At 40.2% G+C, this 19,587-nt stretch overlaps 1 protein-coding gene across 2 annotated transcripts in view; it reads right to left on the reverse strand.

Annotated features, from left to right (window-relative positions):
- PCNX4 (pecanex 4) overlaps positions 1-19,587 on the reverse strand; it is a 35,532-nt gene that overhangs the window by 2,079 nt on the left and 13,866 nt on the right. For both annotated transcript variants that reach the window (XM_060753993.2, XM_060754003.2), the window contains 7 exons: positions 17,111-17,625; positions 15,967-16,067; positions 14,626-14,748; positions 12,629-12,992; positions 7,300-7,403; positions 1,424-2,475; positions 664-850 (listed from right to left, as the gene is read on the reverse strand). In XM_060753993.2, the coding sequence (XP_060609976.2) occupies positions 664-850; positions 1,424-2,475; positions 7,300-7,403; positions 12,629-12,992; positions 14,626-14,748; positions 15,967-16,067; positions 17,111-17,625 (2,446 nt within the window). The remainder of the gene's footprint in view (positions 1-663; positions 851-1,423; positions 2,476-7,299; positions 7,404-12,628; positions 12,993-14,625; positions 14,749-15,966; positions 16,068-17,110; positions 17,626-19,587) is intronic.

Raw genomic sequence — 19,587 nt, forward strand, 5'->3', positions numbered from 1 at the left:
AAGATCCAGGTTGAAGGCCTTGTGTGTGCAGCTCCTGTGTGCAAAAAGCTACTATGTGAAGTGCCTGTGTAAGGCTGGTATGAGAAGAGGCTGTGTGAGAGTTAAGCTGTTTGTCTGCATGAGTAAGAAGCCCAGCGTTGAAGCAAAAAAGAAAGTATAAAGAACTTTATTTGTGTTATGGAAACCTTGTTCTTGTAAATAGTGCAACCATACTACTTTGCTATAAAGACAAGCCTAAGGAAGATATAACATTAGTCTTTATGTTTTTGTTCTTTTTATCACTTGTGGCTATTATTTATTTGTTTAATTTATTTATATACCGCTTTTCTCAGCCCTCAGGCGACTATTGGTGCTGGATGATGTTGCTGCTAATAAGTTACTCTGCTATACATTCATGGAGAGGGTATTTTGCTAATAAGCCTACTCGCCTAGCATATGCTACATTCTACTCGGTTATAATGCCAAATATTCCTACATCTTTAAACCTCCAAAAATTCACCAGGCGCAACCAGAAATTGCACTGAATTCCATTTGGCATTTTTAGCTACAAACTTAGCTATGTGCCTTCCTGCAGGGACTAAACCCTCTCACACTCATGAATGTTGCTATGAGAGATCTAGAAAATCAGTGACATCAACTTTATTTGTGTTTCTTGTCACTTACCATATTAGGGTCGTGCCCCAAAGAAAAAAGATACGGCTTTTCTTGGAGAACAGCTTGCTGCCATTCCTTTTCACACACGAGTCCAACGTACCAGTCGTTATGGTATTCTTCAAGACAGTTTAGCAGCTCTTTAAAATTTTCAGTTGGACCCAGGCTTGCTTTATCAACCATAAGCTTAACTGAGTACCTGAAAGATGCACGGCAAAAGAATAAACACCTATGGGTTAACGTAGGTAAAAAGGTAAAGGTAGTCCTCTGACATTAAGTCCAGTCATGTCTGACTCTGGGGTGTGGTGCTCATCTCCATTTCTAAGCCGAAGAGCCAGCGTTGTCCGTAGACACCTCCAAAGTCATGTGGCCGGCATGACTGTATGGAGCGCCGTTATCTTCCCGCCGGAGCGGTACCTATTGATCTACTCACATTTGCATGTTTTCGAACTGCTAGGTTGGCAGAAGCTAGGGCTGACAGCGGAAGCTCACGCCACTCCCCGGAATCGAACCTGCGACCTTTCGATCAACAAGCTCAGCAGCTCAGTGCTTTAACCCACTGCGCCACCGGGGGCTCCTTTGGGTTAACGTAACAAATCATATTTCTAATAAAGCCACCCTGGAGATACTCAAACCCAAACTTCTTTTATACCACAAACCATGTAGGAATGTTTGTGGTACAAACAAACCAACATACATACATATTTTGATTTTTATATACAAGTATATACAGCGTATCTTCATTGTGTCTAGAATACTACTTATCAGTTACCTGAATGCTTGGAGGACAAGTTGAAATAGCTCTTGCTTTGCTGTCAGCCAGTCCAAACAGACAGACCAAGGGAGGCCTCCATTGTAAGCCCTGAATATGTGACCAGGAGAAGGAACCGTGTCCTCTATTCCAAAGATTGAAACGCAACAAGGCAAGATACCCTGGATGTACAAGTCCTTCAAAGCAGAGTCTTTCACAAGGTCTCCGTGCAGGCTTGGAGGCTTTCCTTTCAAATGAAAGAAATCTAATTGGTGGAGTACAAAGTGATACCAGTCTTCTGGAAACCTCTGCTTCATGTCACGGAGTCTGGTTACTGGCAAGGGAGCCGTTCTCCACTCTTCAGGAAGGCTTAGCAGCTCAGAATAGGGGTTACTGAATTTCACGGGGGGCAAATCCATCTGTCCCCATTGCTTCCCCGTATCTACAGCAGGAAGACCAAGAACAACAGTTTTATAGAGTTTATTCACACTGGCTGCCTCTGGTAGCTCGGTTTCCGTAGTGTGTATTTCAACTGAGCCTGGAAGAGAAAAGAAGGGCCTTGGTGTTACTCCCTGTGCAGTGATTTCTTTTGGTTTGGGTAGTTTTTTGCAGAGTTCATCATCAAAAAGACTGCTATCATCAGTCCAATCTTCCACCGACTGCACACTTAAACCATCGTCATCCTTCCAGGAGCTTCTTTCCACTACTTTCTCAAAAATCTCAGGTAGTTCTACAGGAGGCGACTCCGGCATAGATTTGGGTCTCCTTTCAAGCAATCTTTGCGTTTTTGACTTGTCATAGCTGTACTGAATTAGCACCCATATGAGGATTTTTATGAAGTCGTCCTTCAACTGCTTCCTATTGTCGGGAGAATCAATTATTCCAGACAAGATGCTTCTGGCATCGGAATAGAGTTTCACTGGGAGAACGGCACAAGGTGTTAAAATATTTCCAAAGTGATGGTTGAAAGAAATAACATGACTATGTTCGTCCTGTTCAAAGGCTGTCTCAAAGATTTCATCAACTCTGTGGGCTTCAGCAGTGTGGCAGGAGGTTTCCTGCAGTTCTAACCCCTGGAAAACAGTAAAAAGCATCAGATGAAATGTTCCTAGTGTTTACACAGAGCTCAGTTCAGATAACTTTACAAATCAGAGTTAATAAATTTGCTTCAAACTGTGGTTTAGGAAGGTAGCACCAATGATATTTTCACAACGTGAACGTAACAGAAAAATTATTTATTTATTATTTGGGTTGTTGTAGGTTTTTTCGGGCTATATGGCCATGGTCTAGAGCAGAGGTTCTCAACTTTCCTAATGCCGCGACCCCTTAATACAATGCCTCATGTTGCGGTGACCCCCAACCATAAATTTTTTTTTGTTGCTACTTCATAATTGTAATGTTACTACTGTTATGAATCATAATGTAAATATCTGATACGCAGGATGTACTTTCATTCACTGGATGAAATTTGGCACAAATACCCAATACACCCAAATTTGAATACTGGTGGGGTTGAGTGGGATTGACTTTGTCATTTGGGAGTTGTAGTTGCAGGGATTTATAGTTCATTTACAATCAAAGAGTAATTCCGCCAACAATGGAATTGAACCAAACTTAGCACACAGAATGCCCATGACCAACAGAAAATACTGGAAGGGTTTGGTGGGCATTGACCTTGAGTTTGGGAGTTATAGTTCACCTACATCTAGAGAACACTGTGGACTTCAACAATGATAAGTCTGGACCAAACTTGGCACGAATCCTCAATGTGCCCAAATGTGAACACTAGTGGAGTTTAGGGAAAATAGACCTTGACATTTGGGAGTTGTAGTTGCTGGGATTTATAGTTCACCTACAATCAAAGAGCATTCTGAACCCCACCAATGATGTAATTGGACCAACTTCCCACACAGAACCCCCATGACCAGCAGAAAATACTGTGTTTTCTAATGGTCTTTGGTGACCCCTCTGACAACCCCTCGTGACCCCCCCAGGGGTCCCGACCCCCAGGTTGAGAAACACTGGTCTAGAGGCATTATAGCCCGAAAAAACCTACAACAACCCAGTGATTCCGGCCATGAAAGCCTTCGACAATATTTTTTATTTATTTGGGGCTTTTATATCCTGTCCTATCTCAACCTCCGAAAAGGGACTCAGGTTAGTATAGACATAGAACAATTAGGATGTGTTACAGAGGGTAAGTGTGCAAAGGAAGGTGAAGCATATGCTTGATCCTCCAGACCATAGTTACAAATACTGAACTTCTAAATGGAAGTACTGTATATACTCAAGTATAAGCCAACCAGAATATAAACCGAGACACTTAATTTTACCATAAAAAACTGGGAAATTTTATTATTTATTTATTATTTATTTACTTCATTTATATACTGCTTTTTCTCAGCCCTCAGGAGACTCAAAGCGGTTAACAACAGCAAAATTCAATGCAAAAGCATCACAGAACGAATATGGGACAGTTAAAAACAGTCAAGTCGGATGATATTGACTTGAGTATAAGACGAGGGTGGGAAACGCAGCAGTTACTGGTAAATTTCAAAATAAAAATAGATAACAATAATAAAATTACATTCATTAAGGCATCAGTAGGTTAATTTTTTTGAATATTTACATAAAACTGTAATTTAAGATAAGATTGCCCAACTGATTACACCATTATTCTCACCTTCTTCATTGTAAATGTACTTATGTATCCTCCCAATAATAATAGAGTAAAATAATGGAAATGTAATAATAACAGTAATAATAGAGTAAAATAATAAATTTAATCATAATAATAATAGAGTAATCTAATAAATGTAATAACAATAAAGTAAAATAATGTAAATGTAATAATAACAATAATATAGTAAAATAATAAATGTAATAATAATAGGGGAAAATAATAAATGTAATAATAATAAATAGAGAAAAATAATGTAAATGTAATAATAATAATAATAATAATAATAATAATAATAATAATAATAATAATTTTTGTGTCAGGAGTGACTTGAGAAACTGCAAGTCGCTTCTGGTGTGAGAGAATTGGCCATCTGTAAGGACGTTGCCCAGGGGATGGCTGGATGTTTTGATGTTTTACCATCCTTGTGGGAGGCTTCTCTCATGTCCCTGCATAGGGAGCTGGAGCTGACAGAGGGAGCTAATAATAATAATAGCTTAAAATAATAAATACCCTTGACTCAAATATAAGATTAGGGGGGCTTTTCAACATTAAAAAAGACCCCAGCTTATACTTGAGTATATAAGATATTTGGTTTGGAGCTCCCAAATAATAATCCTAGCCTAGTCTAGGATCCTTATTTACTAAATTTATATATTTATTATTTATTTCCAGAGGCAACTCCGAGCGGTTCACAAATTGGCAACAATTCGATGCTTCAATAATTATAACAACTAAAAACAATCAATAAATTCTGTTTAAAAAAATAGTATACGATATAAAAAATATAAAAAACCGTGCAAAGCCTTAAAACATTATCGTGAGCGTCTCCATGTCAAATCGTTGCTTCATTGCGTTATCCTTGGCTCCACTGGCACCTCTCTGTTCAATATGTCTTGTAAAATAACTGGGGGTTTTAGACCATTGAAGTGTGTGTGTGTGTGTGTATACACTCCTTCCAGCCATCTGTCAACTTTTAAATTTCATGGGTTCTTTCTTAGTCAAGGAATGCTCAAGAGACGGTTTGCTTGTTCCTTCCACTGATTAAAACATATAGTCACAGATGTGTGTGAGGACACATGCTTATAACACGCACACTATACACAGATGATACATACATGTATTAAAGAGCAATGAGAAACTATGGTTTCCTGCTACAAGAATGAGCCGTGAGCTTTCATAACACTCCTTTCACTATTTTTCAGATATGAAGAAAAACTGGGGACATCTGCTTGTGTTTTTATACAAGCTGTGAATTCTGTCATTTAATCTGTCTGCTAATTACACTTTAAGTAAACCACAGTACTCCCATGTTTGGACAAAATTGCAAACGGGTTTGTTTAAAAAAGCAAAAACAGACTTTCAGCTAAAAAAAGGAAAAGCAAAGTGGAGGCATGCAAGCCTGAGTATTTTGCAGGTTTTCCATCACATTAGAACTGGGCCATGTAGTGATCTTGAATCAAGGGAATTCTTCCAATTATACATGTGCCTTTCATCTCAAGAACAGAGAAGCATCCCGAGCTCTGAAGATCACCTGGGAAGGAATCCCACTGGAGCATTGCAGCGCACCCAAATACCTGGGAGTCACTCTGGACCGTGCTCTGACCTACAAGAAGCACTGCCTGAACATCAAGCAAAAAGTGGGTGCTAGAAACAATATCATACGAAAGCTGACTGGCACAACCTGGGGATCACAACCAGATACAGTGAAGACATCTGCCCTTGTGCTGTGCTACTCTGCTGCTGAGTATGCATGCCCATCTCACCACACTAAAACAGTGGATGTGGCTCATAATGAGACATGCCGCATTATCATGGGACATCTGCGCCCTACACCACTGGAGAAATTACACTGCTTAGCCGGTATTGCACCACCTCACATCCGCCGGGAAGTAGCAGCCAATAGTGAAAGGACCAAGGCAGAGACATCTCCAGCTCATCCCCTGTTTGGGTATCAGCCAGCACGTCAACGACTTAAATCTAGACATAATTTTCTAAGATCTACAGAGAGGCTCGCTGGAACACCTCAGCAAGCGAGAGTCCAAAAGTGGCAGGCTCAAACCCAGAACCTCAACCAATGGCTGATACCAAATGAGAGACTCCTCCCTGGGCACACGGAAGACTGGGCGACTTGGAAGGCACTGAACAGACTGCGCTCTGGCACCACAAGATGCAGAGCCAACCTTCAGAAATAGGGCCACAAAGTGGAATCCTCGACATGCGAATGTGGACAGGAGCAAACCACTGACCAACTGCTGCAATGCAACCTGAGCCCTGCCACATGCACAATGGAGGACCTTCTTGCAGCAACACCAGAAGCACTCCAAGTGGCCAGATACTGGTCAAAGGACATTTAATCAACTACCAAATTTTGTATTTTGTCTATTTGTTTGCTTTGCTCTGTTAGAAATGTAATATAATTGACTGGTTGCCCTGACATGACAAATAAAATAAATATTCCAATTATACAGAACTCATAACTTTATTTTTAGCCCATTACTTTTCTAAAATGGTGGGATTTCCTTCACTGTAACCTCTGAGTTTCCGAGCCATTTTTCCTGCTTTCAAATTGAATCCTATCTTATTCCAAAGGCATATGCTAGTGTTGTCAGCCACCTTGTATACTTGGGAATGATGCAATTATTTTGCTGAGGACACCACTTTCAAAATACCTAACAGTGGCCCAGATCCAACATTGCCAATTTAATTACAGGATACTAACTTAGTTACAGGATATTTAGCCACAGAATAGTGCTAGCAATCGCTAACTGCCTGTCCTGCTCAGATCCCACAGCACTAGTAAACTGTTACTTACACACACACACACGAAATGGCAAAATAAATAAAAAAGTTGCCTTCACTTGCATTTAGGAACATGGCATTTTCAGTATTGTACCCAAATATGCTCTCCCAGGGTAGTCCATTCCTTTCCCCCTCCTATCCAGTTCTCTCTTATTCCAACCTGGGCAAAGGGTTACTATTCTGAATCCACTGAGTATGACCATCTTCACCAGCTGGAAAACACAGTAATCTTTTAAACTGAGGATAGCAAAAATGGTCAACTCATCATGAAAAACAGCCATGTTGCAGGAAGAAATGAAATAAAGCCATTCTCTTGCTACCATAATGCTAGAAAGTAGGTTTAGCAATAGTCCCTATATCAGGAAAAAGATAGGACAAAAAGAAAGAAAATGAATAAAAGTAAATAAATCGTCACCTTGATATTAAGACAGCAGTACGTGAAGCCTCTTTCTAACACAAGGATCCATACTAGTCTGTCTTGAAATCGACACAAGTAGTGAGACCCAGGTGAACAGAGACCTAAAAGAACCAAGACGAAAACATTAATTTTTGCTGCAGCATTAAATGTTATTGACCATTTTTTATGCTATCCTAAAACTAATTAAGATAAGGAACTGAATAGGAAAAGTGGATCAAAATATACTTGACTGCATTAAGGGAACAATTCTGAAATCATTTATTTTGAAAGCATGAAGACCTTTGTAGTGTCAGAAATACATCTGGCAGGGAAGAGAGACAGGGCCTTATTGGCTGTGGCCCCCCACCTGTGGAACTCGCTTCCCACGGAGGTAAGATCGGCCCTGTTCTTGTGTCATTTAGGAAGAAATTGAAGTAATGGTTCTGGAACCAGGCTTTTGGACAACAGACATAGATAGCACTTTGGACATGGTATTGGATATGGAATTGACTGGAATTATGATACGGCTATTAATACTGTTTTTTTACTGTTTTAATCAATCTTTTATTGTTTTAATTTTTATTCTATTGTTCTGTTATATGTAGTGGCATCGAATTGCTGCCAAATGTAAGCCATCCTGAGTCCTCCTTCGGGGGTTGAGAAGGAACGGGATAGAAATACCAGAAATAAATATTAAAATAAATAGCTATATGTATATGCGTATATGGCATTGCATGCAAGCCGAACTCAAGAACAGAAAACGGAATGTTGGTGGACAGGAAAAGAGATTTAAAGATGGGCTCAAAGCCAACCTTAAAAACTCTGGCATAGACACTGAGAACTGGGAAGCCCTGGCCCTTGACTGCTCCAGCTGGAGGTCAGCTGTGACCAGCAGTGCTGCAGAATTTGAAGAGGCACGAATGGAGAGCGAAAGGGAGAAGTGTGCCAAGAGGAAGGTGCGTCAAGCCAACCCTGACTGAGACCGCATTCCACCTGGAAACCAATGCCCTCACTGCAGAAGAAGATGCAGAGCAAGAATAGGGCTCCACAGCCACATACGGACCCACAAGAACACTGGAAGACAATCGTCCTCGGAAAACGAGGGATCGCCTAAGTAAGTAAAGTAAGTAAGTAAGTAAGTAATATGGCATTGAATTTTGCCTTTGTGAGGCCACCCTGAGTCCCCTTCAGGGTGAGAAGGGTAGGGTACAAGTGTGGTAAATAAATAAATAAATAAATAAATAATAGCTACTGCCTTGGCAAAACAGCCAAAAACAAGAGCACACTATAGGATTCTCATTTGACTTTCAAAAAACAAAGCAAAAAGAGAAATGTTGTAGGTTTTTTTGGGGTATATGACCATGTTCTAGAGGCATTTCTCCTAATGTTTCGCCTGCATCTATGGCAAGCATCCTCAGAGGTAATGATGCTTGCCATAGATGCAGGCGAAACGTCAGGAGAAATTCCTCTAGAACATGGCCATATAGCCTGAAAAAACCTACAACAACCCAGTGATTCTGGCCATGAAAGCCTTCGACAATATAAAAAGAGAAAACAAAAAAATCCTAGATGTGTGAAAATTTAATCTAAATGGCAATTTAATCAAAATAATGCAAAGAAATAAAAACCAATTTGAAAATCGCAGTGATTTGGGTGGGCTTAGGAGAAAAAGATGCTAGACACACATGCTGATCTCCGTTACTTCAAAGCAAACAACACTGCTTGAGCTTTTGCATTTAAAACATGAAAGAGACAACTCCGATTTCTTGGACACACAAATAAAATCTCTTGCAGGATCATTCCTTCTATTTCAATCACTAAATAGACTAGCAACAATTGAATTATGAAAATAGCAATGTTCATGTCTGCAGAGCAGGGATTCCCCAATAAAAATGGATAAATTTAGTGTTTCATTAATCTCAATATGAAAAAGAAAGCAGACTGCAACTTCCTCGGCACTAATATTAACTGCGGCATATTGTTAAAAAAGAATTCTCAGTCCTCCTAATGAATTGAAGAAATATATATTGTCAGGAAACCAGTTCCCCTCCCCTGATATATCTACAGTTTGAAAAATGTTGACTAGCTGAATGTCACTTATTAGTAAATCTTCCGTCATGCCCAAATTATCTCAACTGGCACAGCTGAAAACTTCAAAGTCCTAGAATAATGTAAGTGCAATCCAAGGAGCCTACCATTATATTAGTTAAATTTTAAAATAGCCTTTTCTATCCTGCTGAGCTAATGGAGTGGATTCTCTTGCTAACATCTTTGTAACAATTTTCTTAATTGTGCTTAGCTGCCAAAGCCAATAAAAGGCACCTTAATCTTAAAACATAAAGTGATATCCTGCTAAGACATGTCTAGTCAAGGCCTCTCCCATTAAATGGCAGGTAATTTTTTTTTCTTGAAGATTAATTTTTAAAATTATTTAAATCCCCAAGGCAAACATGCCCTAGGACTGCACTTTCCAATGTGAGCTGAAGAAGGTTCATGGCTGTATTTTGCCTCTTGGCTTAAGAGGGAGCAAATGACCTACATAACTCCCTGGCTGCCCCCACTCCCCAAAATCAAGAGCACTAGAATCAAATCCATCAACAGTACAGTATAAGAAAACTATTTTGCTACCTTCACCTGTCATTTAAAAACAAACAAATTCCAAATGAAGGACAGCTCTACCTAGAGATTAGGGAAAACTAAATGGCCATCTCTCAAGAGTATTTTTTCTGCCTATATTTAGGCAGAAAAAATGAAATTCAGGTATAAGATGGGTGGCCCTTGGCTTGAAAACAGTACATGTGAAAGAGACCCAGGAATCTTGGTAGGCCACAAGCTGAACATGAGTCAACATGTGATGCAGTAGCCAGAAAACCCAATGTACTTCTAGATTGCCTCAATAGGCTTCTAGTGTCCAGATAATAGGAAGTCACTCTATTATGCTTTGGTCAGACCTCACCTGGAACAATTATTTACTGCATTTATTATTTACTGTATTTATACCCCACCTTCTCACCCCAAAGGGGACTCGAGAGCGGTCTCACAACAGGCAACAATTTTATGCCACATAAAACAGACATATACTACTACTACTACTACTAATAATAATAATAATAATAATAAACCTTTATTTGTACCCCGCTACCATCTCCCGAAGGAATTGGTGCGGCTTACAAGAGGCCGAGCCAAAAATACAATAGTAAAAACAATAACAACAACAGCAAAGTAACTCAAAAAACAAAGCAATAACATTAACAACACACAATGACGCAATTAAAATCAATGGCAGGGCAAAATGTAATAATTAAAAAGTGCTGGGCGTGACCAGGTGGAGTGTTTGGAGAGGGGTGGGCATGCAGATATCCTAGATCTCTGATAAAGTGCGTTGGGACATAATGCTAGGAGTTTCCTTATTCTGGAAAGGCACACTGGAACAACCACGTTTTCAAGCTCCTCCTAAAGATTGCTAGCGACGGGGCCTGCCTGATGTCCTTAGGGAGAAAGTTCCAGAGTCGAGGGGCCACCACCGAGAAGGCCCTATCCCTCGTCCCGACCAATCACGCTTGCGATGCAGGTGGGATCGTGAGCAGGGCCTCTCCAGATGAACGAAGAGAAGAGGGTTCGTACACAGAGATGCAGTCACGCAGGTAGGTGGGTCCCAATAATAAAATAAACATACTTATAATATACTTATGATTTCAGTTTTTAATTGATTTTGCTAAGATGTTATATTTTATGTTTATGTTTTAAAATGTTTTATGCTGTTGTTGGCATTAAATTGTTGCCTTTGTTAACCGCCCTGAGTCACCTGCAGGTTGAGAGGGGCGGTATATAAATATAGTAAGTAAGTAAATAAATAAACATATAAATTAGGAACATAAAATTAAAACGCAGGTAAACGTTAAAACTAATTATTAAAAACCACACAATCCAAAATCAATCCTGTGTCCAGTTATGGGCACCACAATTCAAGAGGGATATTGACAAGCTGTCCAGAGAAGAGTGATCAAAATGGTTTGGAAGGCTTAGGCTTAGGGAGTTGGTTATGTTTAGTTTTGAGGACACAAAGCAGTGAATATAAATACCAGGAAAAAAGTTTATGCCTAAACATTAGGAAGAACTTCTTGATGTGAAGAACTGTTTGACAGCAAAATTTGCTGCCTCAGAGTATTATGGAGTCTTCTTCTCTGGAGGTTTTTCAGAAGACTGGATGGCCATCTTTTGAGAGTGCCTTGATTGTGTATTTCTGCATGGTAGAATGGGGTTGGAGTAGACTGCCCTTTTGGTCTCTTCCCCATGACCAACAGAAAATACTTAAGGCCATCCAGTACAACTCCCCTCACCAGGGCAAGAAAACGTAATCAAAGCCCTCCTGACAAAGAGCCATCCAGCCATAGATATAGATATAGATATAGATAATAATAATAATAATAATAATTTATTTATACCCCGCTACCATCTCCCAAGGGACTCGGTGCGGCTTACATGAGGCCGAGCCCACAATACATCAATACATGCAATAACAACCACAATACAAAGCAAAATACAAATACTAATACAAAGCAATTAAAAATAAAACTCATACATAAATAGCATAAACATTGAACAATAGCACAAAACACATTTAAAAACTATGGCTGGGGCAAATGTAATTAAAATTAAAAAATAATGCTGGGCATGAACAAGATAGAGGAGGTAGGGCATTGGTGGAAACGTACAAGCAATCCTAAATCAGTATAAAGTGCTTTTAGAGGAAATAATGCTAAGGGTTCATTATTCTGGGAAGGCACACTGGAACAACAACCATCTCCACATCAACACTGACAAGAAAACAACAAGAAATACTGTTTACACACAAGCATAAAGAAATGCTTGTCTGTATATATGATATAGATATATATGATTCACACACACACTCAAATATCGTATCATAGATTTGAAATGGACCCCTAAAGAAGGACAATTATATGTTGCATATCCCAGAGTAAGCAAACCAGACAATCCCCACATCAACACTGACAAAGAAACAACAAGAAATACTGTTTATACACAAGCATCAAGAAATTACATATATTAGAAACCAACACTTTCTCATTACTTTATTTTCCAGATCACCATACTGGGCCACAGCAACGCATGGCAGGAGACGGCTAGTACCAATATAAAGAAGCTAAAGTAGATCCAAGACACCATGCAGCCTCTTGCATGGGATGAAATGGCTGATAAAGTTGAGTTTTGGCCCTTAGTTTACTTAAGTGAATGGAAAAGGTTGATGGGGCAGACAAGTCTATTAACACATGTAAAAGCTACAGAAATTATTAAGATACAACAAATGCCTAAATATACTTACCCAAGCTACCAACTGAGAATGCTGACTGCAACGCAGCGGTCAAACTTGGAATCATTTGCTGATAATATATAGTATCAGGACACATGCAGGCCGTCACGCCCACAGGTCCTGGCCAACTTCTGATGGGTCTTGGAAAGCCAATTAGAAATATTGGTAGACTGAAAAGAGGTAACAAGGGGGAAGAGAGCAGTGCAGACAGGGCTACAAGAACCAAGACGATGGGAAAGAAGGCAATGTTGAGGGTAATCAAGGTAGCAGTGGATTTCCGGCGTTGCTTTTTCTCCGTCCATGATGTCAAGAGAACAGTTAACACAAACCTCAGTTTTGAAACAAACTGAAATAATCTGTTCCGGATGATTCCAACCTAGTGGGACAGAAATAGTGATTTTTTGCCATAAATTAAACAGCATTTTATAGACTTTCACTTCACTAAAGTCTTTAGCATATCTATAAGAAGAAGGGAATAGAAAAATGATGAAGGGGATAGAAAAATGTATGCTTCATTTTTTTGTCAGATGATGACAATAAAATGGAGCTGCCTTTGAATTTGGAAATTTCACATAAACCGGATGCAGGCGGCATGTTAACTGAGGCAGGCAGTTCAACCCATGCATTACACTGGCCTACCACTATCACAAATACAGTTGATGTGGATTCAAGACAGGGGATTCCTAGGGGTTAGTCTCCTTCTCATGGAGACTAGAATCAGCCCCTCCTTGTGTCTCCAACGTTTTAAATTTAGGCACACTTTTAAAACAGAATGTTTAAAAATTTTGGGTTAGGGAGTACTATCTTATTTTAAGCTGCAGTATTTTTAATAGTTTTTAAAATGTTTTTAAATTGCACATTATTATTTTAACTTGATACCGTGTTTTGATACTGTAAATATTTCAATTCTATTTTAATGTTTTACATATGTGGGTTGCTGTGAGTTTTCCGGGCTGTATGGCCATGTTCCAGAAGCATCCTCTCCTGATGTTTCGCCCACATCTATGGCAGTCATCCTCAGAGGCTGTGAGGTTTGTTGGAAACTAGGCAAGTGGGGTTTATATATCTGTGGAATGTCCAGGGTAGGATAAAGAACTCTTGTCTGTTGGAGGCAAGTGTGAGTGTTACAACTGACATCCATGAGGGCCAGCTATCACCTCCTAACAAAGGATTTCCCCAGGGGGGAAGCAACCAGGCTTTGAAGCTGCAAGGCTATTCAGTGTTAATCAATGTGGCCAATTGCAACATTCACGCTTCCCGTCAACAGACAAGATATATAAACCCCTTTTGCCTAGTTTCCAACAGATCCATCAACCTCTGAGGATGCCTGCCATAGATGTAGGTGAAACATCAGGAGGGAATGCTTCTGGAAAATGGCCATACAGCCTGGAAACTCACAGCAACCCAGTGATTCTGGCCATGAAAGCCTTTGACACCACTTTTAAATATGTGTTCATCTTTTAACTTCTAATAAGTTCTGAGTCCCAATTTGGGAGGAAAAGTCGGATACACATAAATAGGGTTCAAAGCCCTGCTCAGCCACATACATTTATTGGATGAGCTCGGGCACGTCATAGGCAAACCCTCTATGGATAATTTTTGCTAACAAAAACCCATAATATGGTCACCTTAGGATTGTGTAAGTCGGAAATGACTTGAAGGAATATAACAACAAACAGCTCCCCTATGGCTTGTAGGAGCTGGTAAATCAGGATTGGGGGACTTTCACAATCCTTACCACTATTGACAACATTGGGACTGTGAATGTGACTACAATACAGATACACAACTCCAGATTATGCATTTGTGACTGAATTCCTGCCAAAGTTTTTAACTGCTGCAACTTTCAAGCCAGCTGATTTGTCTTTTTGTAACTTTGTTTTTTAATCTAATACTATTTCATACAGCTACACATTATTTTCTGTATAGTACTTTATCACCTTGGCTATATTTTTATAGAAAGGCAGGGCAGAAATGATAAGAAGAAAGTATTATAAATAAATGGTTACCAGCAAGAGCCTGATTCCAGTATCAATGCTTCTGTTCCACCACAGATCAGTATTGAGCAACAACAATTGGACTGTAGATACCACAACCATATCTAACAGAGCATACTCCGTATTTTGCCATACCTGGAACAGAGATTCGTTGGTTTATTTTCACATATTGTATCAAATAAATATAAATCAGTTTGAAAAAAAAACTCTATAGCTGGCATTCTGTTCAGTAGTTACGAGATTCTTATATGAACTTCCAATCTTGTAACTGCTGAAGAATCACATTTTTGGTCAAACAAAGATGACACTAAAACTTTACCTCTGCATCCTCATGGCACCCCAATGGAAGCATTGGAAATTGGGGTGCTGGGAAATTATGCTTACAGTGCTCTCCTAACTGTCATGTGCATTGAGACAAGCACTTGTGACAGGACCCCAAGGGATCTTTCCAGTTGTTTGTTTTGATCTGCCCATTTGAAACTGGCATCAAGCACAACAACCCAGAATTCATGTAGGGTAGCAACAGCAATGCTGGATCCAAGACTACTCTCAAGATATGCATCTGCTCTCTCAGTGGAGCCAACATCATCCAGAACAGATTGTTTACTCAATTAAACCACCAATCTACAGAACCACTATCTAACTGGGATTCAGTTTCAGGTTACTGGTTCTTACGCAGCTCATTATAATATCCAGGAGATAGTACAATGCTTACACAAGTTTTCAGACTCTTAACAACAAGGAAAAGTAGAGCTGAGCATCATCAGTATACTTTTGTTGTTGTTCATTCGTCTCCGACTCTTCGTGACCTCATGGACCAGCCCACGCCAGAGCTCCCTGTCGGCCGTCACCACCCCCAGCTCCTTCAAGGTCAGTCTAGTCACTTCAAGGATGCCATCCATCCATCTTGCCCTTGGTTGGCCCCTCTTCCTTTTACCTTCCACTCTCCCCAGCATAATTGTCTTCTCTAATTGTCAGTATACTAATGACATGAAATTCCAAAGTACCTAATAACTTTACCAACAGCTTCACAGAGATATTCAAGATCATAGGAGGCAACATGAAACCTTAAGGCGTTCCACAGATTAAAAGTCTGAAAATGAATTCCAAATCTATTCTCTATAATACATGTTGCCTTCGTTGCCACTGAATTACACAGATCCAAGAAATTATCCTTCATTCACATAACATTTATTGTGCTGAACTTTATATGAATCCTTCATTATATTAAACATCCTTTCATTAACTGGAAAATGAAAATCCCCCCCCCCCCCAACTTGTTCAATATTCACTAGGAATAAATGCTTTTTCTACACAATGCCCCACTATTATAACAAAAAACTTGACATTTACCATTCTAAAGCTTCTTGAGAATCCAATGGAAATAAATATAGATGGGAGATGGTGCAGAGAACTGTCTAAAGAAAGAAATGCTATCATAGCAAATGGAGACACTGAAATTACAAGAGAAAAAAAGAACAATGTTTTTTCTCATACATGCAAGTATGCAAGTATACATGCAAGACAACTGTACAAATATGCCTATATTAGAAACCCTTGTTAGGCTGGGGCATATATATTTATGGTCCTCTGCCATCAACTCCGCTGGACCGGCCACGTTGTCCCGATGCCTGACCACCGTCTCCCAAAGGAGTTGGTCTACTCTGAACTTAAGAACGGAAAACAGAATGTTGGTGGACAGGAAAAGAGATTTAAAGATGGCCTCAAAGGCAACCTTAAAAACTCTGGTATAGACACTGAGAACTGGGAAGCCCTGGCCCTTGACCGCTCCAGCTGGAGGTCAGCTGTGACCAGCAGTGCTGCAGAATTTGAGGAGACATGAGTGGAGGGTGAAAGAGAGAAACGTGCCAGGAGGAAGGCGCGTCAAGCCAACCCCGACCGGGACCGCCTTCCACCTGGAAACCAATGCCTTCACTGTGGGAGAAGATGTGGGTCACGAATAGGGCTCCACAGCCACCTACAAACCCACAAAAATAGTCATCAAGGAAGACCATCTTACTCGTCCAACAAGGGATTGCCTAAGTAATATATTTATCCTTCTGTCAGATAAACTACAAATCCCAGGATTCCATAGGACAGAGCAATGGCAGTTGAAGTGGTGTCAAACGACTATAATTTTGCAGTGTGGATGGGAGGTCAGATTCTAATGATCCTGCACACTGTACAGGATGTAACAGCTACAATAATATAATATAATATTATTATTATTAATGTAGTATGAAATAATGTAGTATGTTGTATGTACATATGACTTGTAAGCCGCTCTGAGTCCCCTTTGGGTGAGAAAGGCAGCATATAAATGTCATAAATAAATAAATAAGATAAAATTCCAACTTAGTAAATTGCTAAAATACTTTTTAAGCCTCACAGACAATGTCTAATTATGTTCATTATACATTTTGAAGTCATGTGGAATATTTTTGTGATTTTCTTTCAACATCAGCTTATACATAGTAAACAGAGTGATCTCTCTTACCTAAAGTTACTAAAATCCTTCTGAGCACACCAAGTCTCTTGAGAATCTTTTGCTTCTTCATAAATACATTCACCATCATAACATCCTTTGGGTAAAAGGGATTTCGGAACAGTCCCAGCAAGTATACTGTTTGAATCTCTCCAAGAACCCATGTAGTGAGAAGCAATGCTATCAGCACATAACCCATGATGGCCTGAAGACTGGACTTCGAAAATGCCTGAGAACCGAGGAAGGAATGCAACAGACTCGCTTCCAAGAGAGCAACAGCCAATGCAGTCAAATAGAACATCAATTCCCTCCATCCAAACTGTGTCTTACAATAAGCAGATCTGTTCTTAAACTTGCTGGAAGACAGGTTCTTGACCACGGTGTGACTGAAAGCAAACCCAATTTCATTCAGGTTAAGACTCAGTGCAAATCCAAATCCAGTCATGAAAAGGACTGCGCCAAGAGTACTAGGGATGAAGTAAGAGGCAATCACTGTTCCCACAGAAATGAGAAACATTGCTAGCAGCCTGTAAAAGGGAGGAGAAGATAAAGAAAATGGTTTGTTTGGAGCCAAACAAACGAATCAACTGGATAACAGAAACAAACTGAAGCTTAATGTATACAACATAAAGCAGTATTTCTCAACCTTCCTAATGCCGTGACCCCTTAATACAGTTCCTCATGTTGTGGTGACCCCCCCAACCATACAATTATTTTCGTTGCTACTCCGTAACTAATTTTGCAACTGTCACGAATTGTAATGTGAATATCTGTGTGCAGGATGCATTTTCATTCACTGGACCAAATTTGAGACAAATAACTGATATACCCAAATGTGAACACCGGTGGAGATTGGGGAAAATACACCTTGTCATTTGGAAGTTGTAGTTACTGGGATTTATAGTTTACCTAAAATCAAATAGCATTCTGAACTCCACCAACGACGGAATTGAACCAAACTTGGCAAACACAACTCCCATGACCAACAGAAAAAACTGGAAGGGTTTGGTAGACATTGACCTTGAGTTTTGGAGTTATAGTTCACCTACATCCAGAGAGTATTGTGGACTCAAACAATGATGGATCTGGACCAAACTTGGCAGAAATACTCAGTATGCCCAAATGTGAACACTGGCGGAGTTTGGGGAAAATAGACCTTGACATTTGGGAGTTGTAGTTACTGGGATCTGTAGTTCACCTACAATCAAAGAGCATTCTGTACCCCACCAACAATCGAATTGGGCCAAACTTTCCACACAGAAACCCCATGACCACCAGGAAATACTATGTTTCCTGATGGTCTTTGGTGACCCCTCTGACACCCCCTCACGACCCTGCCAGGGGTCTCGACCCCCAGGTTGAGAAACACTGACATAAAGGTATTCCCAGTCTAAAGTCACCTTAGGGAACAGGGACTCAGCTAGTGCTGGATGGGTAATGTTTCCCCTGAAATCTGAAGTTCTAGGCATGCTTTGGGATTCAGCTTTCAACATGGAGGGCTGTGTTTTGGTGATGGCCAGGAGTGCATTTGCACAATAAAAACTAGTGCTCAGCTATGCCTAGTCACTGAGTTGTCCAACCTGGCCACAAGCACACATGCCTTTATTAAAAGCCATTCGAATTTTGGGGGGAGAAAGGCAGGGTATAAATATAGGGAATAAATAAATAAATAAATAATCCACTTTGGTGAGTCACACACACTCAGGCCTTGGAAACCCTGTAATTTGTCTGCCTTAAAGCTGTTGTTAAGTCAGAAACATCTTAAAGACACAGCAACAATAACTTCAGAAGGTTCAAAATATTCCAGCCAGACTGCTGGCCAAGGCTAATTACAGGGCACACATAACACCCATATTTCAACACCTTCCTTGGATGTCTGTTTCCAGGCACAATTACAAGTGCTAGTCAAGTCTTATGCGACATGGGTCAAGATTATTTGAAAGTCTCTTATCTCTATACATATGAACAAGCCCAAGCCTTATGATCTTTGGGCAGAGGGCTTTCTTTGCCTCATTATCTCACAGGCACATCTGGATATGGAAACAGTTATTGCACCGGGATTGTGGCGCAGCTGGCTGAGTGTCAGCTGCATTAAGATCACTCTGACCAAAAGGCCATGAGTTCGAAGCCAGCCTGGGTTGGAGTGGGTTTCCAACCAATTGTGTGTAGCCTGTTGTTGACCTCTGCAACCCGAAAGACAGTTGCATCTGCCAAGTAGGAAAATAAGGTACCACCTTAAAGTGTGGGGAGGCTAAATTAACTGATTTATGAGGCCATAAAGAAGACTCCAGCAAAGCATTCCAGCGGGGAAGCATGCGGGGAATGCGGAAGTGCTTCATCAGTGTCGCAGATGGACGATGTAAGCGACAGCTCCCCTGGCGGCCAGAAAAAATTAAATAGCCTCTGTCTATGTCTGTATATGTTGTATGTCAAAATTGGCATTGAATGTTTGCCATATATGTGTACACTGCAATCCGCCCTGAGTCCCC

Source organism: Anolis sagrei, chromosome 1, assembly GCF_037176765.1.
Source record: "Anolis sagrei isolate rAnoSag1 chromosome 1, rAnoSag1.mat, whole genome shotgun sequence".
Taxonomy (NCBI): Eukaryota; Metazoa; Chordata; class Lepidosauria; order Squamata; family Dactyloidae; genus Anolis; species Anolis sagrei.